This window comes from Perognathus longimembris, chromosome 13 (assembly GCF_023159225.1).
Source record: "Perognathus longimembris pacificus isolate PPM17 chromosome 13, ASM2315922v1, whole genome shotgun sequence".
Taxonomy (NCBI): Eukaryota; Metazoa; Chordata; class Mammalia; order Rodentia; family Heteromyidae; genus Perognathus; species Perognathus longimembris.
In genome coordinates, this window is record NC_063173.1 from 23,597,926 (window position 1) to 23,612,935 (window position 15,010).

General features: G+C 38.3%; 1 protein-coding gene and 1 long non-coding RNA gene across 2 annotated transcripts in view; both read left to right on the forward strand.

Annotated features, from left to right (window-relative positions):
* The window catches only part of Nucb2 (nucleobindin 2), a 38,030-nt gene extending 29,657 nt beyond the window's left edge, over positions 1 to 8,373 (forward strand). Inside the window, exons 11-14 of the mRNA XM_048360634.1 lie at positions 1,501 to 1,590; positions 5,496 to 5,666; positions 7,777 to 7,858; positions 8,264 to 8,373. Coding sequence (XP_048216591.1) covers positions 1,501 to 1,590; positions 5,496 to 5,666; positions 7,777 to 7,858; positions 8,264 to 8,271 — 351 coding nt within the window. The 3' untranslated portion in view covers positions 8,272 to 8,373. The remainder of the gene's footprint in view (positions 1 to 1,500; positions 1,591 to 5,495; positions 5,667 to 7,776; positions 7,859 to 8,263) is intronic.
* A 2,344-nt stretch (positions 8,374 to 10,717) lies between these two features.
* LOC125362255 lies at positions 10,718 to 13,746 on the forward strand. Its single transcript, XR_007213045.1, has 2 exons — positions 10,718 to 11,117; positions 11,868 to 13,746. It is a non-coding gene; the product is annotated as an uncharacterized LOC125362255 (long non-coding RNA).
* The last annotated feature ends 1,264 nt before the right edge of the window (positions 13,747 to 15,010 follow it).

Here is a 15,010-nt window from a genome sequence, read left to right on the forward strand (position 1 = left end):
TTCATTGCAGTCTGTCTATATGGAAAACAAGTCTCTTTTGATCTATGTTTTGAACAGATCCAGACTTTAGGCACTTCTTCCTACTCCCAAACCTAAGCTAGTCTCTCCTGACTGGTCTCTGCTTCCACTCTTTACCCCACTGCAGTGACTTTTCCACGCAGCAGGCAGAGTAATCTCTTAATGTCATAAATCAGATGCTAATGTTCTCTTGCTCTGAATACGTCAACAGCTTGCAATTTCTCCTAGTATATGAGTTTCAGTCTTTCTAATGTCCAAAAGATAATGATGTGATTCTACTCACCCTAGAATTTCTTCCTGATGCCGTGTCTTCTTGTCACTCTACCTTGACTTACTTTGCCCTGGCCACACTGGCCTTCTTGTTATTTTCCTCTTGCTAAGCTTGTTCCTACTTAAGGATAGAGGTGGGCTTCGTGTGTGTGTGTGTGTGTGTGTGTGTGTGTGTGTGTGTGTGTGTGTTGTGGGGCTTGAACTCTGGGCCTGGGCACTGTCCCTGAGCTCTTCAGCTCAAGGCTTTCCTGCCTGGGCTGGATTTGAACCGTGATCCTCAGATCTCAGCTTCCTGAGTAGCTAGGATTACAGGTGTGAGTGCCTGGCACCTGGTACCCGGCCATGGTTTTGGGTGCTTTTTTTTGTCTTTTGTTTTTCTTTCTGGAACATTCCACCTCTAGATCATCACAGGGTCATTTCTATCAGATCTGTGCTCAAATGTTCACTCACAAGGGACCTCCATCACCCCCTAATTAAGATATTTGCCTTTCTATAAATGAGAAGTTATTTGCTTGTACTGCTGTCCACTTCCAAGCAAGAAACTGACAAGGATATCACACACAGTGTAACTGCAGCCCACTGTTTCACTTCGATGATTTTCACCTGAAAGTTTGAGCCATTGAGGTTGAATTGGGATTTTTGTGGACTGGTGCTGACAGCCCAAGAAATAAAAGGATTTTTTTTTTTTTTTGGCCACCATATAGTTTACCATTGTAACTGAATTTGCCACAGATAACACAAACCACTGAAGATGATTTAGAGAGTTTGTCAACTTTAGTTTTCAGTTCGTTGTTTCTTTTTGGGAAAAATGTTGAATATTTTAACTTCAGCACCTCTTTGGTTGACTAAAACAGTAGTAAACACCAAAACCATCCTGGAATGGTGATTTTTCTTGTCTAAGGCACTTGGTTTCTATTAAGGTGAGAAAAGTGAATAATAGCAGCCTAACTAATTAGATGAGCCAACTGTCATATGTCAGTTTTTTGGATATCAAGTATATACATAACGTGTATTTAAAATATTTAATTATATAGAAAAAATATAGATTTTCTGATTCTTGTATCATACACTGTATTTTCTATTTTCCCCCTCTGGCTTTAGTGGGCATTAGACCTAATTGCTATGTATTCATGTAGTAGCATGTCCTAGAAAATAGTATCTAAAAAATACAAATATTTATATTATATTGTATTTCTATTTTCCTTTTAACAGGTTGATACTAACAAAGACCGGTTGGTAACTCTGGAAGAATTTTTGAAAGCTACAGAAAAAAAAGAATTCTTGGAGCCAGATAGCTGGGAGGTAACAAACTACTTCAAAAGGAGCCTATGGTTTGAGAAATTATAAATCATTTTTTTCTACCTTCAGTTTTTATTTCCCATAATATTTATTTGTAGGCATTATGTATAGACTTTTTTGTGTGTGTGCTGGTCCTGGCATGTTGTCCCTGAACTCTTTTTTGCTCAAGGCTAGTACTCTACTACTTGAGCCAAAGCGCTACTTCTAGTTTTTCAGTGATTAATTGGAGATAAGAGTCTCATAGATATTCCTGCCAGGGCTGGCTTTGAACTATGGTCCTCAGATCTCAGCCTTTTTTTTTTTTTTTTTTTTTTTTGCCAGTCCTGGGCCTTGGACTCAGGGCCTGAGCACTGTCCCTGGCTTCTCTTTTGCTCAAGGCTAGCACTCTGCCACTTGAGCCACAGCGCCACTTCTGGCCGTTTTCTGTATATGTGGTGCTGGGGAATTGAACCCAGGGCCTCATGTACACGAGGCAAGCACTCTTGCCACTAGGCCATATCCCCAGCCCCAGATCTCAGCCTTCTAAGTAGCTAGGATTACAGGCATGAGCCCCCAGTGTCCAGACTTGAACTTGTATTATTGAAAGACAAGCTGATTGTTGACCAAGCAATTAGTTTCTCATTTTTAGCCATTACAAATAATTAGAAATATTTAAGATATTATTTTATGTTCATTATTAAAAATAAAAAATAGATACACTTAAAGAAAAAAATCAGAAGTCTTGTAATTCTACCACCTTAAGTGTACATAGATAAATTATACATTATATTATGACAATTTGAAATAGTAACTTGCTTATATATGTAATATAAATCATATGTAGCATACAGTATATAAATAGCACATTATCCTGTCATTAATTTATAGATATATATTTATATTTTTATATTTGTGCTTTTTGATTGTCAAGATGATGTACAGAGGGGTTACTGTTACATGATTAAGGTAGTGAATACATATACATTTCTTGTCATACCTATTATCCCTTTCCTCATTTTCTCCCTCCTTCCCTTCCCCAGTCCTTCACCCTATCCCCCCTTGCTTTCTTCATTATTTTTTGAAGACCAAAAAAAAAAGTCTTATCCTAATGTACATTGTCATATTTTTGTATTCTGAAAGTGGATTTATAGGCCTGGTGCTGGTGGCTCACGCCTGTAATCTTAGCTACTCAGGAGGCTGAGATTTGAGGATCGCAGTTCGAAGCCAGCTCAGGCAGGAAAATTTGTGAGACTTTCATCTCCAAGAAACTACTCAAACAAGTCCAGAAGTGGCACTGTGGCTTAAGTGGTAGAGCACTAGCCTTGAGCAGAAGAAGCAAAGGGATAGCATCCAGGCCCTGAGTTCAAGCTCCCGGACCAGCCAAAAAGAAAATGGATTTATACTGTATAAATGTAGTGTGCCAGTGTTAGGGCTTGAACTCAGTGCTTCGACTCTGTCCCCTACCAGTTTTGCTCAAGACTAGTGTTCTGCCATTTGAGCCACAATGCCACTTTTGACTTATTGCTGGTTAATTGGAGATAAGAGTCTTACAGGGCTGGGAATATGGCCTAGTGGCAAGACTGCTTGCCTTGTATACATGAAGCCCTGGGTTCGATTCCTCAGCACCACATACACAGAAAACGGCCAGAAGTTGGCCCAATATTTTCAGTTTTTGAACTGTTTTTACTTTCTTAATATATTTAGCCAAATTGCTCCAGAAAAAGTATCCCAGTATACGTAAATGCAATCACAGTTTCAAAAGAATAAGAGGTAACCACCAACTAAAGCAAATTCAAGAAAGATTGTGGGCTGGGAATATGGCCTAGGGGAAAGAGTGCTTGTCTTGTATACATGAAGTCCTAGGTTCAATTCCTTAGCACCACATATATAGAAAATGGCCAGAAGTGGTGCTGTGGCTCAAGTGGCAGAGTGCTAGCCTTGAGCAAAAGAAGCCAGCGACAGTGCTCAGGCCCTGAGTTCAAGGCCCAGGACTGGCCAAAACAAAACAAAACAAAAAAAGACTGTCTTTTCCTAATATAAAGCAAATAAAAGAGAGCCATGTGGGGTGGTGCATGTATACCTGGAACCTCAGCACTTAGGAGGCTGAGGCAAGAGAATCACAAGTTTGAGGGTCCACTTGGGTTAAATTCTGAAGACATTGTCTCAAACCACCAAAATCACTGGGTGTTGGTGGTTTATACTTGTAATCCTAGTTACTCAGGAGGTTGAGATTACAGGCATAAGCCATCAGTGCTTGGCTCTTCTAGCCTTTTTCTAACAGTATTTGGTTGATTTTATTATTCCATCTTCATATATATAATTCATATATTAATATACACATGTCATACTTCAGTCTTCTCCACCCCCTTTTTTCTTCCCCTAGTACTCTTTTCTTCCTAGGATGGATTTTTATTATATCAATTGCAGTACTGAGGATTGACCTGAGGGCCTTGCACATGCTAGGCAAGCTCCCTACCACCTGAGCCAACTGCCATCTCAATTTCCATGGGAATATTGTCTGTATGTGTGTGTAGATGTGTGTGCATGTGTTATTAGAGATTGAACCTAGTGCCTTGCATATGTTAGGCAAGTTCTCTATTGCCCCAGCATTAACATTCTTGAAAAGTACACATAGCCAGGAACAGTGGTTCATACCTATAATCCAACCTTCTCTGGAGTCAGAGATTAGAAGGATCTCTCTTGAGGCAAGCCTAGGAAATAAGTTAGCAAGACACTCTTCTCAACAATTAAGCTCAGCACAGTGGCATTAGCTTGTAATCCCAGCTAGCTGGGAGAAATAAGTAGGAAGATTGCTGTCTAAGGCAGTCCTGGGAAAAAAGAGAAAATAGGAAACTCAATATGAAAAAAAATAACTTAATAGAAGTGGGAAATGGCTAGAAGTGTGGCTTATGTGGTAGAGCATTTGTCTAGAAAGTGCTGAGCCCAGAATCCATTGATGATTCTGGCCTGAATTCTACTATGATGGTTGACAAGTCATGTTTTTCTACTGTTATTGCTTCTACATTCATTACTTGGCTTTCTATAAGAAGAGAAAATTGTCCTTCCCTATCTCTCTCTCTCTTTCTCTCTCTTTCTCTCTCTCTCTCTCTCTCTCTCCCTCCCTCTCTCTTTATGTAAATGTAGACTCATGGCTTCTTATTCTTTTCATTTAGCTATTTAGTATGTTAACATTAAATTTGTTTTTTTTTTTTTTTTTGGCCAGTCCTGGGCCTTGGACTCAGGGCCCGAGCACTGTCCCTGGCTTCTTTTTTGCTCAAGGCTAGCACTCTGCCACTTGAGCCACAGCGCCACTTCTGGCTGTTTTCTGTATATGTGGTGCTGGGGAATTGAACCCAGGGCCTCATGTACATGAGGCAAGCACTCTTGCCACTAGGCCATATCCCCGCCCTAACATTAATTTTTTTAACTTTTGAAAGAAGTCTTATTTCTCTAACTATACTTAGTTTGTCCTTTCTATCCAGTTCTCAGTCTTGGTCTTTAGTATCTAGTCATATTGGTTTCTGAGTTTTCCATCTTATTTTCCCCTTTTGCTCAGTTGAGAATATAAATGTACATTTTCTTATTGCTCTTCTTTCTTACTGAAAAAGTATATTACAAATACTTTTTTGCCAGTCCTGGGGCTTAAACTCAGGGTTTGGGCACTGTCCCTGAGCTTCTTTTCCTCAAGGCTAGCACTCTACCACTTGAGCCACAGTGCCACTTCTGGCTGTTTCTATATGTGTGGCTCTGAGAAATCAAACACAGGGCTTTATGTATGTGAGGCAAGCACATTACCACTAAGCTACATTCCCAGCCTACAAATACATTTTTATACTTGCCTTATCGACTAATCACAGGTTTTAAAGTTGAGTAAGACCTTACTATCATAGTTCTAAGACTATTCTTTCCTTGTTTTCTTTTTCTATTAGACATTGGATCATCAACAGCTCTTCACAGAAGAAGAACTGAAAGAATATGAAAATATTATTGCTTTGCAAGAAAATGAACTTAAGAAGAAGGCAGATGATCTTCAGAAACAAAGAGAAGAGCTACAACGTCAACATGACCAGCTTGAGGCTCAGAAGCAGGAGTATCATCAGGTGCCTTACTGTAACAAGATTGTGGCATTAAAATGAGTATTAGGGGCTTGCTGAGATGGTGGGTATTTTTAGCCAGATACTGGGAAGCATGAGGGAAGAGGATTGCTTTGGGACCAGGAGTATGAGCTTAACTTGCACAATGGAGAAAGACCTTGTTGAAAGAGAAGGAGGAGGAAGAGGAGGAAGAGAAGGAGGAGGAGGAGAAAGGAAAAGAGGAAGGGGAGGAGAAGGAGGAGAGAAGAAAAAGAAGAGAAAGAAGAAAGAGGAGGAGTAGGAGGAAAAAGAAGAAAGAAGGCAGGAAGGCACTTGTGACTCATGTCTGTAATCAATCCTAGCTACTCAGAAGGCTGATATCTGAGGATCACAGCATGAAGCCAGCCCAGGCAGAAATATCTGTGAGACTTATTTCCAATTAGCCAGCAAGAAGCTGGAAGTAGAGTTGTGACTCAATGACTCAAGTGGTAGAGCACTAGCCTTGAGTGAAAAAACTAAGGGACAGTGCTTAGGCCCTGAGTTCAAGCCCTAGTAATGGTATGTATGTGTGCATGCAAGTGCACACACGTATACACACACACACATAGAGGAAGAGAAGAAAAGAAAAAATAAAGAAAGAAGAATAAAAAACAAAAGTTAGATTAGAAATGATAAACTAATGCCATTCACGGGGAAATGGTCAGATCTTGAACAAATAAGGTTGAATGAGACAAGCCTAGAACACAGAGAACAAAGGCACATGGTCTCCCTGATATGTGGATGTTGGGTGGGGGGCGGACAGTAGAGATCATGTCTGTAAAATAAGAAACTTCTTTTCAAATAGTATTTCTACATGTTTTGGTCAGCGACTTTACATCATGTCTCTAAAACTAAACAATTACTAAATAAACATAAAAATGTCTAGGATAGACCTATCAGTGGATCACAATAGCTCAACAGCTATGTACATATTATTATATAAGATGAGGCTAAGTAAAATGAACTCCACGAGATGGAAACAGGAGGATTTTATTGTTGTCATTATGTTTAATGTAGTAGATGAATAAAAAAAAAAGTTAGGAGCTGGAAGTGTAGCTCTGTAGTATAGCACATTCTTAGCCTCCATGTGGACCTGTGTTTGACCTCTTTAATACAGAAGGAAAACAAGAGCAAAACTCAGATGTTAGGTGCTTTGCTGAAAACCTGTGTTTTATAATATAATATTTCAATGTGTTATTAGATATCTTATTTTAAAGTTTATTACTTTAATATTTTTTCTTGTTATAGTATTTGCTCCCAAGCTGGGTCCTTGCTCCCTCTCAGAGTTGTAGAACCAATAACCAGACCTAGTACCAATTTGGCCAATTTTAGAAGTGGGAGATAAACACCTCAAGTGAACTTCTCAACCCTTGAGTGTTTGGAGCATTGTAGATATAAAAGTGAAAGAAAGGAGGGATAGGCTAATAAAGATGGTGAATATTCATGTATTTCTGAGAATGGGCAGAAATTTTCCAGGAATTTAGGTATCACTTCTTTCTTTTCTGTTAAGGTTCTTTCTAGTTTTTGCCTTGGCAACTGTCACCTACCTTGGCTCCAGAGGGTGTATTATGTAGCATGCAGATGAGATTATAATGAAGGTATAATAATCTGGCAGACATTTTAGATTTAACCAGTTTCAGCTAGCTCAACTGAAGGGGTGATTTGTGATCTACAGATATCCTGTTCTCAAAATAAGTGAGATTAAGGAGTGAAACTTCAGTTACTAATAGTGTGTAGAATATAAATCTAAATTTTAGCGCTTATACCAGTGGCTCACATCTATAATCCTAGTTACTCGGGAGGCTGAGATCTGAGGATGCAGTTTCAAGCCAGCCCGGGGAAGAAAGTCTGTGAGACTCTTATTTCCAATTAACCACCAGAAAACCGGAAGTGGTATTGTGGCTCAAGTGATAGAGCACTAGCCTTGAGCTGAAGAGCTCAGGGACAGTGCTCAGGCCCAGAGTTCAAGACCCACAACCGCCAAAAACATAAAATAAAATAAAGGAAAGTTACATTCAGTTTATTGTGTTTTGTCAAAGGTAACATTTATCATAGGAAATAAAATAATATTTTAAAGTTTTCCTTTCCCATTCACCAGGCAGTACAGCAGCTGGAACAAAAAAAATTCCAACAAGGAATTGCTCCATCAGGACCAAATGGAGAACTGAAGTTTGAGCCACGTAGGTACTTTTAAAATTCATTTGTTTAGGGAAGTAAACAGTTATATGTTGATATCCACATTTATTTTAAGTATAGATAATATAATTTTGCATCATTCGAATTTGTTCTTTTCTATACATTTTTAGAAATAAATTAGCATTGTGGAAGAATGAAAAGCCTTCCAATTTTTTATATAAGCATTTTTCAAATGCTATATGATTTAATAATTAGATTTGTAGTGCCACGGTTTATTTCAACATCATAATTTTTCTCATCAATTACATTGACCTTATCAGCAAACGTTTTTAAGTTGTAGTGATTAGGTAATCTTATTTTTAAAATAAATACTCCATATATCTGTAAATAAAATAACATTCATAATAAAGAAGAAATGTTTAAAATGAGATTATATTTCTTTTTAACAGACGTTTAAAGTTCTGAAGTCCATGAAAACTTGGAAGAAAGCTGTTAACATCTGTTTGGTCTTTTTACTTTTTTCCCAATTCTCTCTGCTCAATAAATATTTTAAAGCATATTTGGACTAAAGAGAGATACCTCTAAAACAAGAGCACAATTTTTTAGATGCATATATTTAAGAATTGAAATCTATCAGACTAAAGAAAACAAACATACACTTACCTCCCTCCTTTTTTCTTCTTTAGTCATTTAATTGGCCTTCTGCCTTCAGTCAACGAGACTATCTTTAAGTGAGAAAGCTCTGCCTGTGGCTTTTAAATTAAATTACTCTCACTTGTAAAGATAGATACTCTTTTAAGGGTGCTTATAATCATCTTCAGTATTTCTCTCTTTGATATTAACAGTTATTCTGAAAAGGCTATAGTGTTCCTCAGTGTTTCCTAATAGCTTTTACCCATTTTTAGCATCTTTAACCTGTAGATATTCCTCAGCTGAACAGCCTTCATTATTCAGACTACTTTTACTCATATTTTCACTGTATGTTTTGTCATTTAAGATTAGGTTCCACTACATGTCAAAGAAAAACCAAAGATTATAGTGGTTTCAACTCAATAGGAAGGTCCCCTCTTCCAGGAAAGATGTCCAGAGTAGGTGGACTTTGATCTTCAAGAACCTCATCTGGGAGTCTCCAGCCTTGCTGCTGGAGGCAGGGGAAGAGCGCAAGGAAAGCATTTGCCTAATTGAATCCATTTTCTCAAGTTAATTTTCCAGAAAACTAGCATCACTGGCCAGATCTAAGTCATATGGCCAACAACTCGCTGCAGTGGAAATGATAAATTCACCTGTGAAATAATGCAGTGGGCCCAACATAAAGTTACTATGTTTTATTAAAGAAGAAGGAAGAAGGAGCGTTTGGTAGGCACTGGTCTTAATCCCAATCACCTTATTGGCTACCTGAATCTCTATGTACATCCTACTTCTAAGACAGAAAACACCTGTCTACTCCACAGAGAAACTGCCTGAAATCCATGGTATGATACTTGGGTATTATCCCCTTCTGCCAGGTTATGATGTGACTTCTTGTGTTCTGGCTACTTACAAAGTAAAAGGCAAGTTTTCTGCCCCCAAAGCATAATGTATAGATTCAATAAAATAGCAGTAAAATAGGCATTTTGGAAAAGAAAAGAATTAGAAACATATTAGTGGCTGATCCTTCCCAGTTAGAAAGTATTGCTTTCCAGAAATAGTTTCTCTGCTACACTTATGAAAATATTGTATGGTTTGCTTATCACATAACTTCTGAATCATCTTTTTGAGAGGAATTCCCTTATACAACATCCTCAAGGGCCTTTGGCCTTAAAGAGGTTTTTATTATCCATGAATTTTCAGGTTTATATTGAATAGACATTGGAAAGGATTTTCTTCTTGGATGCAGAACAATCTTAGTGGTTTACTTCCTATTATTACAGATTGTCTGAGTTAGCTAACAACTACAAACTGTTGCATGCTAGTTTTGGATTGTGGATGTTTAGGATTATCTTTGGTGGGGGAGAGCAAATGAGATCCTAAAATCTTACTAAGTTTCTGAACTTTAAAACTTCTTCTTTAATCATTTCCTTGTGCAATCACAGTTGAAGACAGTTTTGATACAGTTAAAAAAATCTTTTACAGAAAGAATTTCATCCTTTGCTTGCTGATGTCTTTGTCCTCTTTATTCCCTTGGGTCTTACCTAATGGAGCGCCTTTCAGACTATAAGCTTTGATAGGACAGCAGTGCTCTTAATCTGATCTTTCCCCTTATTATGGTTCTTACTAGCAGACAATTCTTGGGGCAGAGTTCTTGAAAATCCAAGAGCTTCCTCAGTTGAGGAAGAGCCTTTACTTAAAATGGTTCTTGTATGGAGCTCATTTGGTTCCTTTGGACTTCAGACTGGGAGCTTTCTCAATTGCTACTGTAGGCAGACAGCAGTTCCCATACAGCACAATTGTGTTCTTTTGCAACTCGGCAGATTTGTTAACCTCAGCATGCATCATATTTACCTCACAGTAAGAGACAAGGAACAGCCAGCATAGGCTAGCAATCTGACATTCTACCACTGTTTTCTCTGATATTCACATTCAGTTGGAGATATCTTCACTAAGCCACTCCTCCCACTTTTCTTTTTCTAGTACTGGGATTTGAACCCAGAGCTTCCCACCTGCTAAGCATGCAGTCTACTACTGAGCTGCATTCCTAACATCCTTACTTTTTGCCATCCAATTCTGTGCAGGTCAAGATTCTTGATTGGAGGTAGAGGGATCTTCTTGAAGAGGACTCTTCTATTTCTTTACTTTTTTTTTTTTTTTTGCCAGTCCTGGGACTTGGACTCAGGACCTGAGCACTGTCTCTGGCTTATTTTTGCTCAAGGCCAGCACTCCACCACTTGAGCCACAGCGCCACTTCTGGATTTTTTTCTGTTTATGTGGTGCTAAGGAATCGAACCCAGGGCTTCTTGCATGGTAGGCAAGCACTCTACCGCTAAGCCCAGCCCCAAGCCCCACAATCCCAGCCCCTCTTCTATTTCTTTAAATAGAAAATGGATTGCATAAAGAATATAAGTAGCTCAAAGAATCTTTCTAGATTTTTTTTAGAGTTTTCCTGAAAAAAAACACAAAAAAAAACCAATGTAGGCTGACTTTCCAAGCATAGGCTGCCAGAAGGACACTTTTGCAACACTCAACAATGAAGCTGCTGGCTGGATGAGGAAGTGCTAAACAACTGCCAGCTCCAGAAACACACCACCTCTGCTGTACTCTGCCAGCAAAAATGGACAACTCATTTTCTGCCTACCTCCCCATCTAAGTGCTGAGCAAAAGTCTCAGGTGAGCATACCTGATTAATTGGATCAATTGACTTGGAACCCTAGCTATGTGAGGAGGGTGGGAATTGCAGTGTTACCAGGAATGCATGTTAAAAGCTTTAGAACCAAGCAGTCTACTCATTATATTTTTCTCTTAGCATTAGTAGCTTTTTCTTACTGGCCACTTAGGATTCACAGCTATAATCCTAGCTACTCAAGGGTAAGATCTGAGGGTTGTAGTTCAAAGCCAGCCTGGGTAGGAAAGTCTTTGAGATTCTTATTTCCAAATACCAGCAAAAAGCCATAAGTAGAGCTGTAGCATAAATGGTAGGGCACTGGTGAGAAAAGCCAAATGAGAGTGCAAAGTCTTGAGGTCAAGCTCCATAAAAGTAGTAGTTGCTTTTTTGAGAGTGGTGTAACTTTCTTTTTGGTACCAGTCCTGGGGCTATGAATTCAGGGCATAGGTGCTGTCCTTGAGCTTTTGTGCTCACCATTAGTACTCTACCATTTGAGCCATACCTCCACTTCTAGCTTTTTGGTGGTTACTTGGAAATAAGAGTCTCATGGACTTTCCTGCCTGACATGGCTTTGAACCGTGATCCTCAGATTTCAGCCTCCCGAGTAGGTAGGATTACAGGCATGAGCCACCAGTGCCCTGTGATAAAGGTGATTTTTAAGACAGGTTAACTAATAAGAGGAAGAAAGATCCTTAGGGTGAGTTTTGAGCAGCTTAGTCCAGGTTATGGCTTAAATTTTAATCTTTGCCTTACAGCTTCCCTGAGGAATCAAGATAAACTTACAGAGACCCAGAGTTAAAAGATGAACTTCATTGTGTTTATTGAAGATTTTTATCTCCTGAAGAACCTAATAGAGAAGGCCTCCTTTATCCTCAACTGAATATTTTTTTCTTTCAACTCATCAGTTCTTGTTGAAATTGCAGACTGTGGTATATTTAAGTAAAATGCAAAGTTTGTTTTCTTTGTTCTTTATAGGTGATATTATAAGAAAACCATCATAACTATCTCTCTTAAAAGTGTGATGTTTAAGGGAAGTTACATCTTCCCTTTGTTTTTTATTAAAGTAAAATATCATTAGCAGGATTCAAATCTTTCTCTACCCTACTTTTAAGCTTGTTTCCTAAATGAGTATGAATCCAAAACCATGCCTTAGAAGATCTAAGAACTGAGCCAGAACAAGCAACAGCAACAAGAAATGAAAACCTCAGACTATATTTTTGCAAAATCTGAACCTAGAATTTCCAGCACTGCCAGCTGCTTATCAAGACAGCAAAATAAAACCAGTGACACTTTTGATTTTAGATATTTAGAGTTTTTCAAATATTACCTATTGCATTGTGTTGAAAAAATAACTACATTTGATGTTTACAGATGATTACAGATTTCATTGCAGTTTTTGAATATACATTTTAATCACTATCCTGCATATGTTTGTTATATGGTAATTCAATCATGAAATACAAAGAAGCCAGATTTTGAGAGGTTGAATCGGGAGTCTTTATTAGAAAGCTGCCAACTGGTAGCAGACACATTTCCCCCTCAAAAACTTGCAGCTTTGAATATACTTAATACTGTGAGGAAACTCAGCCATGAGGGTAGCAAAGAAAGATCAGAAAAACAATCTCAAACCAGATCATCTCTAATGGAGAGTTGAAGAGGGATGCTGTGTGACCCGCGGAGAGTCTGGGGACACGAGGCATGGCATAAAATGGCAGCTGAGGTGCTGAGGCCTAAATAGGGTCATGGTCAGGGGGCAGGATGGAGAGTTCAGAGTCTCGAGTTCATGATATAAGTCATGGCTGGTTTAGTACCTATTGTTCCAGTTCCCATCCAGCCTCTAGGAATTCAGGTGCATCTATCTCCTGGGAGTGGGGTTGGGATTTCATTTCTACATTACAAAGTCCCTCATCCCCCAACATGCCAGGATAGCACAGTTAGACCAGTATCCACATCTCATGTTGACAATAATGAATGCTCTCCAACAGCTGGTATGTCATCCAGTCTTTTGACGATGTACTTTCTTCACCCACCCCACCCTTCTTGCTTAGTAATTCTTCCTCTTGCCATCAAAACTCTGGAACCTTTGGAACCAAGGTTTGTTTATAATTTATAATCTGGTATAGATAGTAGTTTTGACTTTTCCAATTCTTAGTCGTGACTTCAAAATTATAACTGGGCTGAGTGATTTAAAAATAATAGAGAAAAGATTCTATGTAGTCCTTTTGACAAGCTCCTATGAGTTGTTGGTTATTAGCATGTTATTTCTATTTTAGTACTTTTTGAATGTTCTGTTTCAATGACATCAGAGTATAAGTGATTAAATAAATCCCTATCCTTACTTTAGATTCTCTATGTGTGGGATATGAAACACATATGTAGCCCTAGTCATGCTGTACCATGTTGTTCTATCTACTTTTGTGGTCCACTCTGACTCTTTGTTACAGTGATTTAGGTTTGCTTTATTTTTAACTCTGTCAGAAGTTGCTATTTCTACTTTTTAAATTCTTCCTTATTTAAGTGGTGATAGCTAATTTCTCTTTTTGAAAAACATATGCACCATGTCCTTTAATATTTTAAACCTTTAGGTGGTAATATTTTTGTTAAGCACAACCATTAAAACTTCTAACAAATTTACAGTGATTCCTTCTTGTTATATAGTCTTGAGCAATCATCTTAGAGTTTGTTTTAATTATTTTCTCTGACTAAGTCTCAGTTCTAGTCCTGAGATTAGAACTCAGGATTACAGTAGCAACCAACCAAATATTATTTAGCATAGACAGACCAGAACATGAACTCAGCAAACTCTATAGTTAGAAAAGAAGAGAAAGATCAGAGTGTATTGTTTCTTTGTTACTTTTTGCCTAGATGATCTGAGTTTTAATTGAATTCTCTCCTTTCCATGTACTCTTCCTTTCCCATTTTACTATTAACTTTTCCACTCTTACATTGCCAATACTCCTCAGTCATTGGAGAATGTAGCACCTTTTTCAGTCTTAAAGCTTAGTACCCCTAGCATCATGGGATTTAGCAGGCTGTCCCAATAAATCCTTTTCTTTCCTCATAACTCTAAGAAGGGTCTGTTATATTACCAATTAAGATGAGATGACTTTATTAAAATGGGATTATTAACCAGGAGCTGATGGCTCACACCTGTAATCATAGCTACTCAGGAGGCTGAGGCTTGTGGTTCGAAACCAGCCAGGGCAGGAATGTCTATGAGCCTCTTATCTCCCATTGGCCACCAAAAATCTGGAAATGGAGTTGTTGCTCAAATGATAGAGGTAGCCTTCAGCACAAAAGATCATGGACCCAGGCCCTGAGTTCAAGCCCTAGTTCTGGCACACTAAAAAAACAAAATAATATAGGGTTATTTTCTCAAATATTTATGTAAACGATAAACAGGCTAAATATGTTATCCTGAAGACAATTTGAAGCTATTTAATGCCCACAGTAAAGACTTATTTTCATTCTTCTGTGGTGTCTCTAGTGAGTTCAGGCTGTGCCTGCCTCTCTACCCCTGTTCAGGACTTAACAACAAAAGAGCACTGGAGACTCGAGGTGGAAGAAGGAGTTCCTTTCCTGAAACTGCTTGTCCAGGATTTATTAGCACACATATAAGCCCTTGCAACTATGAAAACTAGTGTCTGTGGAATATAGCTTCTGATGAAGGCCATATTTTTAGATAGAATATGTGTGTTTATATGAAAGCTGGTACCTAAATTAGATCTGGATACAAGATTATTCCGTGCATTCTGAACAAAAAGAATTGTGTTCTTAAAATATAATTTTTGTCCTTTATTTTCTCTTTTAATGAAGGAAACTAGTGCTGCCTATCCATGTTTTATATTGTTGTTTATGTTTTGAGAACCATTTAGTAATGATTTAACACACCCTATTT